Source organism: Chiroxiphia lanceolata, chromosome 1 (genome assembly GCF_009829145.1).
Source record: "Chiroxiphia lanceolata isolate bChiLan1 chromosome 1, bChiLan1.pri, whole genome shotgun sequence".
In the NCBI taxonomy this organism is placed as follows: domain Eukaryota; kingdom Metazoa; phylum Chordata; class Aves; order Passeriformes; family Pipridae; genus Chiroxiphia; species Chiroxiphia lanceolata.
The window spans coordinates 153213232-153225919 of record NC_045637.1 but is presented as its reverse complement, the minus strand read 5'-3'; the positions used below and the strand labels follow the sequence as shown (position 1 = coordinate 153225919).

The 12688-nt window shown below is 44.9% G+C and overlaps 1 protein-coding gene across 4 annotated transcripts in view; it reads right to left on the bottom strand.

The window, feature by feature from the left end:
* The window catches only part of LOC116793376 (vasoactive intestinal polypeptide receptor), a 110008-nt gene that overhangs the window by 14630 nt on the left and 82690 nt on the right, over positions 1 to 12688 (bottom strand). For all 4 annotated transcript variants that reach the window (XR_004359465.1, XM_032701196.1, XM_032701203.1 and 1 more), the window contains exons 7-10: positions 8314 to 8467; positions 5404 to 5464; positions 3009 to 3078; positions 71 to 162 (exon numbers count right to left, since the gene is read on the bottom strand). Coding sequence is in view for 3 of the 4 variants with exons in the window: in XM_032701196.1 (XP_032557087.1) it covers positions 71 to 162; positions 3009 to 3078; positions 5404 to 5464; positions 8314 to 8467 (377 nt within the window). In the remaining variant the exon portion in view is untranslated. The remainder of the gene's footprint in view (positions 1 to 70; positions 163 to 3008; positions 3079 to 5403; positions 5465 to 8313; positions 8468 to 12688) is intronic.

Sequence of the window (12688 nt, the reverse complement as noted above, 5' to 3'; positions counted from 1 at the left end):
AATAATGAACTAACAGTCAAACAGGTTTCCCGAAAAGCAAAGAATATGGTAGAAGAAGTCCAGGACTTACGAATATTGGCTGGTTTCATTGTGTCCAACATCTGGGGAATGCAGCTTCTGGACCAAGATGCGGATGATGCAGATGAAGAGGATGAAGTTCACCTGCCACGATGGGAAGAAAGGGAACAGAGAGAGAGAGAGAGAGAGGCAAAACATTAGTTATTTTTCCCTGGTGAACAGAGCCCATCATTAGAGGAAAATTCCTTCCACTGCCATGTTTTTGCCATGGAACAAGCTGTGGTTAAGCAGCCATGAGCAGAGAGCCCAAAGTAAACGGACACAGGATGGCATCTTGGGCCTGACATCAGCCTGCTTGGGACTTCGTGTCATACATCCCAAGTATGATGATGTCAAGCCCATAGAGCACAGCTATGCACGACGTCCTGCCGGCGCCGGGGTGGGAAAAGAGCCTTGGGAATGAGCCGAGCGACGGATGTCAAAGCCCTCGGGAGACGCTGACATGGGACCGGCTGCTGAGCACGTCAGAGACTGAGCCAAGGAGACCAAAACAAAACACAGAGCAGTACCCACCCCACTCTACTCAGTGCTACTGGCCATGGCCTCCCTGGGAGAGGCTGGAGAACCTGGACGGCGAGGAACGGACCTCGTGGACACAGCGGGAAACGTTCCCTCTTAGGATGTTACACTGGGAGCTGCCCCCTGGATTTTAGATGGTCCTTTTCACTCAAAAGATCTCAAAGTGCTCCACCAACACGCTCAAGCAATGTTAACCTCCCTTATTAGCAAAGGTGTAGAGCTAGGAATGGTATTTTCCCAATGGAATGTAGTAGATGGCATGGATTGAATGCAACTCTATTTGCTTGTATAAGGTCTTATCCATCGAATCATCCTGTTATTCATGCAACACAGAAAATAGAAAAGCAGTGACAGATTCCTGGGGACTTCGTTAGTTTTAGTCTGGCCACAACCTCTCTCTTTATCCTTTCATGGTTACTGAATGCACAAATGGCTCTGATTTTCAGAGGCTCAGCAGCTGGAAGGGATTGTGTTAACCAGCCAATCTGACTTCCTGCAAAAACAGATTGTTACATTTCCTCCAGCAATTCCTACATTTATCTCAACAATAAGGTGAATAAAATAGGCTGAAGCACATCTCTCAATTAGACACTCACTCTTCTTTCAAAGGCTATAAGTAATTGGAAATTAATGGTATTTCTTGGATGCATTGCTTAATCACTTTTTATCTATCCTGAGCCATTTATCTTGGTTTCTGCTTGTATTTATTTGCTCATGGAAATGGTTTGTGTCTGACTTGGTGGCAAGTAAAATTTATTAGTTCAAAACATTGTTATCTAGATCAATTACACTAATGAGCATTGATAGCACACCAGATGCAGAACTGAAGGTAAGAATGGAGCATTAAATACTGGCAGTGCTGGCTTGGAGTGGACTGGGAAATATAACCTTAGCATTCCATGGTAAAACATACGGACATCAGGATACTGGAGAAGTTGTTTAATTTATTTTTTCAACCTAATCAGAGGCACTTGATGTTGTACATAAGATATATCTTCTGCATCTTAAAGATCTTGTATATCTTGTATATGCATTTCTTCCTTACATTGAGATATACAATTTTTCCCGTGGATATGGAGCAAATGTTGCATTACTCCCTGAAGGAACCTGCTGTTCATCAGCTGGTGGTTATCATGCCCTTCCTCTGCGACAGATTCATGGGATATCTGCCGAAGCAAAATCAGGAACTGCTGGGTAAACTTTGTTTGGCAACGAGGAAATGATTTACTGGCCAAAAGCAAATACAGACTCATTGATCCAAAGAGAATAATAGGGTGTATTTTTTGACTGAAAGCTTATCTCAGGAAAGGGAAAGTACTATCTACAGCTTTCTATGATGACATAAATATTTTGAGATGTGTCATCTAAGTACTGTATTTCTTTTCAGTGAGGTAAACAGAGTAAAATGTCATTATTCAAATTGTTGCGGTTTTGAATCCCTGCATGACAAATGCTACAGAAAAAAAAATCTTCTTGTAAAGGTCACGATGTACGTGGAATAAGAAGAATGTATGTTCTAAGGAAAGATTTCTGTCTAAAAGAGATATATTTGGTCTGATTTCTGTTGCATTTTTTTTTGTATTCCCTTCACACGTCCTTGCCTTCATTTAAGAAAACTCAGAGCTAAGTTTAACTCAAGTTCATTTGATTTTAAGGCTTGGCTTGACACCTGACAGAGGAAACACGTAATGTTCAACAGGGATGGGAGGACTGAGTTCCTCAGAAGTGTCCTGGTTTCCGTGGTCAGAATCGATCATATCCAGAGAATTAAAGTCAGACACTTCTGTTGAATTTTCTGGAAATCAGACAAGCTTCTTGAGAACCGACTTTCAAAGCACACAGCTGGGATCCAGCTCTGCACTGGGTGATATAAAAAGAGGCAAATACCCCGGGGGGATTCATCAAACCCCTTTCTTATCTAGAAATTTATGGTGGTACTCATTTCATTTCATGGTGTTGACATCTACAACTGGACAAGTCATTCTGGTCAGCTCAGAGAAACAAAGCCACTTGTAGCACAATTTATCAGGTTGAATTCAGACATCCACTGATCCATTAGGCAAAAAGAGTCTTTCCTGGATCTCCAACCACATTCCTCAGCCTCCTCTGGCTACACACTCAGAGTGCCCAGGGCAAGTAGGAGGTGGAATGGTCAAAGGTACATCAAATGAGCTCCACCTGAGTGGCCCAGTCACTCACACTCTTCCATGGTCAATGCTAAAGGTAAACGTGTTTATCTGGAGAGTTTTTCCTCATCCTAAGGCAGATGTTCAACATACAGTGGGATTTTACCTGCCAGTGCATCTTCCATGGACACTTACAGAACACTTCTCAACACCCCTTCACCCCCCCCCTCCACCACTTAGGACTAAAGATGGCTTTGCAGCCAGCAGAATGTGCTGATACTTTACCAAGATAGACACCAAAATAGGGGTTTTAATGATCCACCAGAATGGGGATTCCACTATTTCCTCCCAGCACCTAAAAAGAAACAAAACAAGACTTAAAACCTCAAGCACAGAAAGCAAGATATGTAACCTCTTAGGTTTTCCTAAAAGCAAAGGATATCTGGGCTGGATTATTAGGACTAAACCTTGTGTGCATGAACTGGGAATGGCCAAAGACTTGCTTTGCAGAGGCTCTGAGCCCTGGCAGGAACCAGTTGCCCCAGACACAATCCTGAGAGCTCTTTTCCCCTTGGAAATGGAATAGGCTGGAAGATGTTCTGCAGGGTGAGTGTGGGAGAGGATGGTGATCTCCTGAATTTCTCCGACACTGAGCTCTGCTCCAAGGAAATGCTGCCAAACCCCCAGATCCACCAGGCCTCCAGTGTTCTCCACCCTCCTGGATGATGGTGGAGCATCTCCAGAGAGCAACTGGCACCATCAGAAACAAAACCAACCATGTCCTTCTGAAAAAGATAACAGCCAGATCCCACCAAATCCATCTGCACCTGAGCTATGGATCTACTTAGAAAAGTCCATAGGGTCCAGGATGGGATTTATTTCGTCCCGAAGTCAGAACTGTCTACACACAACTCCCCTCACCTGGAACTGTATTTTAAAGCCAACAAGGAAAGGACAGGAGAGGAATGATGTGGAAATGACTAATATTGCTTGGGACACATTTATCTGCAGACCTCGGTCAGGTGACGGAAGGTGCATTTTTAGGAAAGCATTCATGAAAACTGGGCTGCATTCATGTTAAAAACAGATCAGTGGAGCCTGCTGGAGACAATTCCACCTGGATTCAGCTCATCTAATTCAGAATGTTGACAGTGCAGGCAACAGCAGATAAGCAGAGGCATTTTTAGGGCACAGTTCTGAGACCTATTTTGGGCAGCAACTTTAGAATGAAAAAAATTGCATTCCATGGACTACACTGACTAAATCTCCACTAATTCTAAAAGGAGATGGAGTAAATTGCTCACACACAGATGCTGCCAGTCAGGTGCCTTCTACCCTCTCATTTAGAATTAAAGTGGCCCTAATTATGTCTAGTGCACTTCATTTTTAAAACAAATTCAGACAGTCTGAATGAAGGTCATTTTAATTTGGAGTTAGAATTTTAAATAGAGGCTTAAGGTTGTTTAACTAATCTTACATAATTAGTTTTTTTCATCTGGATTAATTTCCTGTAATTTTTCTCTGTAGGTAACTTTAGTATGGAAAGAATAATCTGTGTTAGGTATTAGCATATCTTGTAAATTCACATTGTTTTACTTGGCATAAAAATGTAGAGCTTTAAAGCCTCCAGAAAATGCAAAGAAGTCTGTATTTTTATTAAGAATTGCTGGAGCTGAGTGGGAATATATAGTAAGAAGAATGGGTACCCAGAATGGTTAAATCCTCCTGTCTCTATCTCATTGTAGAGGCTATTTATTAACAGAGGAAACAAGGTCAGTTTTATGCAGACAGAGTGAAAGCACAAAGGAAGTGAGTGGCCCTCAGGAAATGTGTGAGCATGACTATAAATCAAAAATGCAATGAGAAATCCTTCTCCAACCAAAATGAGGGCGAATCAGGACACACTTGGAGAGGGAGAAAATGGAATTAACTATAGGATGCAAATGCAAGAAGTGAGGGCATGCACAGGAAGGGTAGAATAAGCACCCAATTCCATAACTCTCTGGAGTGTTTTCCCCTAAAAACCTTTCCAATTACTGTAGCTCTTGACTGCTTGAATAAAAGCAAGAAGGAGGATTGCAGAATCAAGTGCATTTTACTTTCATATATCCTTGGATAACTCCGCTATCTGCCTCATTTTCTTAGCTGTGTTCTATCTGCTTCTTATATAAAATATCCAAGGCTGCTGCAAGGTTAAAGAGAATGAAGAGTAGCTCCTAAAATCTGCTTGGGAAAAGAAAAAAAAAAAGAAGTTTTGGACTTTTCTGTGTGAGAGGTAAAAGGTGTGTTTGTTGAGCACCTGCTTCATAAGCGCATATAGGATCAGTTTTGCAGGCTGCTCTGCTCTGAGTAATGAAAATTTCTGGTAGGACTCATTTTACTTTATCATGTTGACATCTGCAACTGGGCCAAATGAAAACATCAGGGTCTGCTCACAGATTCCCTGCAAATATCCTGACCAAGGGATTGGGAAGCAAAGAGGGTGAGGGACTGGTCTAAGCTGACACAAAATGTGTGTCTTCAGGGAGATCTTGGAGCATTTCTTGGTTCCTGGTGGCAGGGGAGACCCTCTGCTCTGCTCTGGCTGCTGGGACTGTGGGTTACTAAAGCTGCAAGGCTTTCCTGGGAGATAAAGGGAGGAAAAATAATAAAGGAAAGACAGTTGAGTCCACAGGCTTACCCAACATCGAAAAAGTAAATCCTGACAATGGTCCAAGCGGTGATGAACACAGAGGGGGCACCTGGCAAGAGAAAAGAGATGGTGTCACTGTCAGAAATCATTATCAGGGTCCTCAGGGCTGTTCTCCCTCACTCTCCATCTCTCCTGAGGTGATGCCTTCCCTCAGGACTGGGCAAATGCTCCACCTTTTTAATGCTCACAGGCCAAACAGGCAACGTGTTGCCTTCCTCTCCCACTGGCCACGTGAGACGAGTTTCCTGGAACTGCTCCCCAGCAGTTAAATTCCTGATGCAATGCCTAAAAAAAGGACTTCAGATTGTGAAATGCAAGGAATAGGGATCACTCTTCAGGCATTTACAGTGTGGACACTTGTAGCCAAGGCAGTCACCACAAAGCTCTCTGCAGCATCAACGGGGAGAAATACGTGCTTCTAACACACAGGTCGTTGAGCTTTAGGACAAGAAATATGGAATATCCCTTGACTGTTTTGCCTGGACTTCCACTGACCATAAAGGGAGCCTGGAGTGACAAGTTCCCACGTAGGTGTCTGTAGCTGGCCAGATGAACCTGCCTCTGCTCCTCACTCCATGATCTTCTGCAGGACTAAGGTGGTCTTGCTCCATCACTGTGGTCCCTCTTTTCCCTGTCTCTTGTCTTGGACTAGATTTAGGTTGGAAATACTTCGGGAAGGACGTGTCACTTTGCTCTGTGTCACTCACAGTTTGTGTACAGTTTATCTCCAGTGATTTCTGAGTGCAATGGTAATAAACCCAGTAAGAACTGTAACTAGTGCATCCAAATTATTAATTCATGCATAATCCAATTCAGATCCATCACTGATGCTCTTGCAAGTGATGGATGACTAAAAGACCAAAAGATCCCTCAAGCCATTTCCTGGAATTGCCCTTCTTCACTCAAGCAACCTCAGAACATATTTTGAGTGAAAGAAATTATCTTTGATTTAAAATCATTACTTTCATTCATTTTTCTTTAAGATCTCCAGCTCCAAGGTGTCGAAACAAAGGATATCTATGCACAAGGCATGTTTAAAGAAGGTCTGACCCGATTAACTGCATCTAAATCAAGACCTGCCAATGTCATCCCTTCTTGTGCTTCCAGCACAGAGAACTGTCCTTCTTTTGTGGTGTGAACCCAAGCATAACTCCTGTCACTTCCAATGGAAGTTACTCCATGGCTGATTGATCAAATCCTGAGTCCAGATGTATCTCTGGACATGACACAATTTTATTTTATCTTTTCAAGCTTCTTCCTTGCTCTCATTATTCCTCAGTTTTAGCTATTGAGAGCATTCGGTAGAAAGCTATTTGCTTACTTAAACATAAATCTTCAACCAAATGGCATTAAGGGGAAAATAAGATTTCTGATTTCTTTCTGGAGAAAGAAAAGAAGTTGATCTGGTAGGATTAATTTGCACAGGTTAACAATTCAGTTGTGAGTTGCTTTGTGAAGAGCTTCATTCTGTCTTCCTTGGCATTTTCTCATTGTATTTTATTCTATTTCACAGAATCCTTTTATTTCTTTATTTTATTTTATTTTATTTTATTTTATTTTATTTTATTTTATTTTATTTTATTTTATTTTATTTTATTTTATTTTTTAATTATTTTATTTTCATTTTATGTGTTCAAGACTGGATTTTCGTATTGCCGGAGAAATGCATTTAATGCATTACATTTGCATTAAAGCTGGAGAAATCCCAAATGCAGGAAGCAGAAGGTTATCAGCATTGGCACTCAGGTGATGGGAATCCCAGGATAGCTGTCTGGCCTGAACTCAGTAAAACAGAGGGAGTGATGGGCTGCAGTGTCTGGTTCAGTCCAAGAGTTCTGCTTTGCTGGGATCCATCCTTACAATTTAAGCTCACTGCGTGGTATCAACTTTGGAATTCCAGTCATTATCAAAACAATGAATGATTATAAAGGTGATGAGGAGTTTCAGGCCCAGAGTCCTTAAGGACACTGAAGAGATCAACTACCAATTTACCCAGAACAAACTGAGTCCTTAAATACCTTTGAAGATTTAGGTTAATGAAATTGGGGCAAACCCTCTGGACATCCCTTGATCTTGCTGCTGGCTGCACAAAATCCTTGGCAGCAAGGTAACACATACAGGATCCTGGAATGGTTTGGGTTGGAAAGGACCTTAAAGCTCATCCAGTTCCAACCCCCTACCATGGCAGGGACACCTCCCACTATCCCAGGTGGCTCCAAGCCCCATCCAACCTGGCCTTGGACACTTCCAGGGATCCAGGGGCAGCCACAGCTTCTCAGGGCACCCTGTGCCAGGGCCTCACCACCCTGGGAGGGGAGAATTCCTTCCCAGTATCTCATCTAAATATACTCTTTTTCAGATTGAAGCCATCACCCCTTGTCCTGTCACTCCAGGCCCTTGTCCCAAGTCCCTCTTCAGCTCTCCTGGAGCCCCTTTAGGCACTGGAAGGAGCTCTCAGCTCTTCCTGGAGCCTTCTCTTCTCCAGGTGAACCCCCCCAGCTCTCCCAGCCTGGGTCCAGAGCAGAGGGGCTCCAGCCCTCAGAGTACCTTCTTGGCCTCATCTGGACTTGCTCCAGCAGATCCATGTTCTCCTTATGCTGGGGTCCTCAGAGCTGGACACAGCACTGCAATTGGGGTCTCACCAGAGCAGAACAGAGGGGCAGAACCCCCTCCCTCAACCTGCTGGTCACGATCCTTTTGATGCATCCCAGGACACAGTTGGTTTCTGGGCTGTCAGGGCACATCCCCAGCTCATGTCCAGCCTCTCATCCACCAGCACCCCCAAGCCCTTCTCAGGACTGTCTGCTACACCTGTGCCCCATCTGAGTCCCCAGGTTTCTGGACTAAAAATGCCAGGCAGGATCTCCTGCTGGCACTCAGTTTGGAGGAGATGCGTACCCCAGCCGATCAGGATGTACCACCAGAAGTACTTCCTCTCTGAAAAGAAGGAGATGACCAGCAGGGTGTGAAGGTACAGCCCCTCCACCAGCAGCCAGAAGAAGTTGGCCATGACACAGTACTGGAAGAAAACCATCATGGCTTTGCAGCCTACCTGGAAGAGAAGAAAGGAACAGTGGTGAACTGCAGAAGGGACACCAAACTACCAGGGAAACCTTGCTCTGTGTGTATCTTTGGGATTGCTTTGTGCAGAACCTGAAGTCCTTCTGGAATGAGTTCTATGGTGAAAAACCAAAAGCCCTACCAAGCTTTTTTTGGAGTGGACATGGTTGACAATCTCTAAATGGACAGTGTAGAATCCTTGAGAGCCAGCTCAGGTCTGGGTGCTGTTTGATTGAGCCTGGGAATGCACTCAGGCTTGGCAACCCTGCTGACAAACTGCTGGGCCGTGATCCCAACCAGCACGGTGTTGTTCTCTGGAAGTTTTGGATGCACATCTGTGGGAAGCTGGTTTGGCACGGAGTGGATGCCAGAAGAACCCTCCAAAAAGGCACTGCCTTGAGCTGGGATCAACTCAGTCAGCTTGGTCATGGCCCCAAACCTCTCAAGAGTTCCAGAAGTGGTTTTACAACAGTTTCAGGCACATGGTGTGATTTTTGGGGTGTCCTGTGCAGGGCCAGGAGTTGGAGTCCATGATTCTTGTCGGTCCCTTCCAAGCACGAACATATTGGATTACACTGGAAATGGAGAGATTGGAAGAGGGAAGGTGCATTGTTTTTTTCCAGGAAATGAATAATTAAACACAGCAGCTCACTGTGTGAAGATTTCACTGCAGCCCAGTGAATGGGAACCATTCCCTCACAAAAAAAAAAAAAAAAATAAAAAGGGAAATTTCTGACACTTAGGGGCCAAACCCACTGCAAAACACCCGAAGGTAGGAATCAGCTGCCCTAAGGAATATTCCAGTGCTGGTTATTGCCCCAGCACGTGAAGAATCCATGTTCAGCTGCAGGTTTACAGGAGGTCACCAGGTGCATCACTGAGATGCTGACTCAGCAAAAGCCTCGTTGCTTTCAGTGAGTCTGCTGGAATAATACCCTGCAAGAGAACCTGAGTCTGCTGGAATAACGCCCTGCAGGAGAACCTGACTGCCAGAACTTGCTGATTAGTGGCTCTTCCCTGGTGCTCTGCACGTGCAAGATGCTGAGTTTAGAGCAATAATTGACTTGCCCCAGTGACAAGGTCCCACTTTGCCCCCACGTTCCCCTCTCCTGCTGGAAACAGCTGCTGTGAAACACACTGGTTAAAAAGGCGAGTGTGGAAAGTGTCTCCTTGGTGCCACATGTTTTGGAAAGGGACTTATTGCCACTGATCACTCCAGATTAGTTCAGTGTGTGACACTGGGGACCCTCCTGGGCTCCTGCTGAACAATTTCTGTGCCCATCAGCTCCCTGGTGAGGCAGAAGGCAGGGGCAGGGACTTGCTGCAGGGTGGGGATGGGGGAAGGTGGAGGCAGAGCAGGCAGGTAACTCCCTTTCAACTCAGAATATTCCATGTGTGACTTCAGGGACTCCCAGGGAGGGAAGGTGACACAGAGCTGAGCTGACAAGGGCTGGGGATGCAGCAGCTTCATCCCCGTGGCATCACCACATTATCTTTTTTTTTTCTTTCCTGCTCTTGCGTGCAGGTGGCTGTGTGACATTCCCACACCTCATTCCTCTCACCCAAATCCTGAGTGCCTGCTGGGGGTGTGTTTGTGCAGCCAGCACAGGGATTCGGGGGTGTGAGTGGACTCAGCCCCACTGGGGCCACTGAATCCTTTCAGTGTTTCACTTTATCAATATTTGGCTCTAACTCAGCAGCTCACAGGTGAGACACGAGGTTTAAGGGGGCAGTTTTGAGGCATCTCAGCCACATGCTCATAAAATATGGGTTCCCTTGGGGGGTTGTACATTAGGGAATCCTTTCTGGATGGTTGCACTGCACTAATGGCACAGGCACGAGGCTGGAGCACATCACAAGGAACTGCAAAACTTTACAGGACAGGGAAAAGCTGCTCACAGAAAGTGCACGTGATTTCTGCCCAGCACAGACTCTCAGGAAGGGATTTCCAGGTTGACTTTGCTGCACAGAGCTGGAGCTGTGCTGAACCCAGGCTGTGGCAGCAGAAACCCCAGATCTGGGAGCCTAAATCCATCACCTCTTCTCCCTTATTGGCAACCTTTGCTTTTGTGGTGTTCTCTGGCCCTACTTTCTCCCCTAAAATGGTGGTGGCTTGTTACAGACCTGAGGTGGATCACAGTGAGCAGTTGGACTTGCTGATAGCAGAGGTCTTTTCAGTATTAATTATTCCACGGTTTCATTCTTCTATTCCCATGGGCAGCAGGTGGGTTTTGGCATCTTCTTCCCTGAGAGACCTGCAGCAGATCAATTCTTTGCTCCTTGCTGAGGGGTATTTGCCTGTTTGAGCAGTTGCTACCACCCCTGGAATTTTGGGGTTTACCTGGAAAAAAGCTACTTTTGTGGACCATTTTGAGCACATCTGGCAGCCAGGGATCCCCTGCAGCATGGGGATGTTCTGCAGAGTTGGAACTGGAACAGAGCTGGATGCACTGTCCCATCTTTAAAATTAAATAATGATATTTTTTTGCCACCTGGGTTTGCCACTATTGCCTAAAGTGGGCAAATTTATACCAGACCAGATATTTCTATGAGAGATGCACTTGCCCTGTTGAATCCTCTTTGACATCTGACTCAGAGACACATTTGGAAAACAGCCCTTCCTGGCTTTTGAGAGACCTTATTACATGCAGCCCTTGGTAATGGGTCTCTACCTTTCTGATTGATTAGATTCAGCCTCAGAGAGGCTGTTATAGTGCTGGGAAATAAAATCCATGTTTATGTAAGATGTTTTACCCTTTAGATGACAGACACTGGGCAGAGATGAGCCATTACACCTCACTGAAGGGTTTTTTTTTCATGAAGAGCAGAACTCATGATGTGTCAGCATTGAAAGACTAGCACATATTTTTAGAACAGACATTTTCAGCAGGAAAAGCTGCATTACTTTGCTGCTTTTTCTACTCTCTCTCCTTCCACTGTCTCATTTACAACAGCTTATTTCCCTGTTTTTCTTCAGGGACTTTGCCCTGCTCATGTCCACATGGGACGTGGCAGTGAGATGGTTTTCCTTGGCTTTGTGGATGGCAAATCCACCCAAGTGGCTCCTCTCTTCTTCCCCTCTTTGGAATTGAATTAAACATGGGCCTTTTTCTTTTTCCTGTTTTCTTTTCCTTTTCTTTTTCTTTCATTTTGTTTTTTTCCTGTTTTCTTTTCTTTTTCTTTCCTTTTCCTTTTTCCTGTTCTCTTTTTCTTTTCTTTCTCTTTTTCCTTTCTTTTTTTCCTTTTTTCTTTTTCTCCTTTTCTTTTTCTTTTTCTTTTTCTTTTTCCTGTTCTCTTTTCCTTTTCCCTGTTCTCTTTTCCTTTTTCCTGTTCTCTTTTCCTTTTCTTTATCTTTTTCATATATCTTTTTTCCTTTTCCTTTTCCTTCTCTTTCCCTTTTCCCATTTTCCCTTTTTCTTTTCATTTTCCTTCCCTTTCCCTTTCCCTTTTCCTTTCCCTTTAGTTATGTCTCTTAGATGAGTGTCTGAAATGGAACTACAGTCTGGAGATGTAGGTTCAGGTTTGTTCTGTGCTGGAAAACCTTAATTTCAGCATCTCCAAAGCAGGCAATGCCTGCCCAGTATTCCCCAATCCTCCAGGTGTGTCTCAGCAATAGGATCATGAGTGGGATCTAAAAACAGCTTTTAAATAAGACTGAGGAAGCCTCTTTGACCAGGCTGGGGACAAGATCAGCTCTTGCTGTGGGCAGAAGCAGCTGAGTCACTCAGCAGCCTTTCCCACAGGTCGCGTCTTCTGGGCAGCGTAAAAGAAAATTGAGATAAATCTGCCACTGACAAAACGAGTTTTCACCAGTCTCCCGTTGATTTGTGTAAATCTCCTCCTCCTGCAGCAGGGGTGGCAGCCCAGGGAACAGCACTGAGGGACCTTAAAGGGGAATTTGAGGCCTCCGGGTTTGATGACGGATTGAGGCAAATCTGAGCTTTCCCTGAGGGCACCGAGGCCTGGGCTGAGGGCACTTCCCAGCTCCATAAACAGTGCCAGGAGCTGCAGCAGTGCCCAGGGTGGCACGTGTTGCCTGAAGTGTTGTTTAAAATGATTTAAACATGACTTGGTGCCCTGCCACAGACCTTCCACACCCCAGGAGTGGAGGGTTTATGGGTGTGAGGGTGGAACACGGGGTCTGCACAGGGTCACAGCCATGTCCAGGAGAGATCAGACAGGGGGTTGGACTGGATGACCTTCAAAAGGTCCC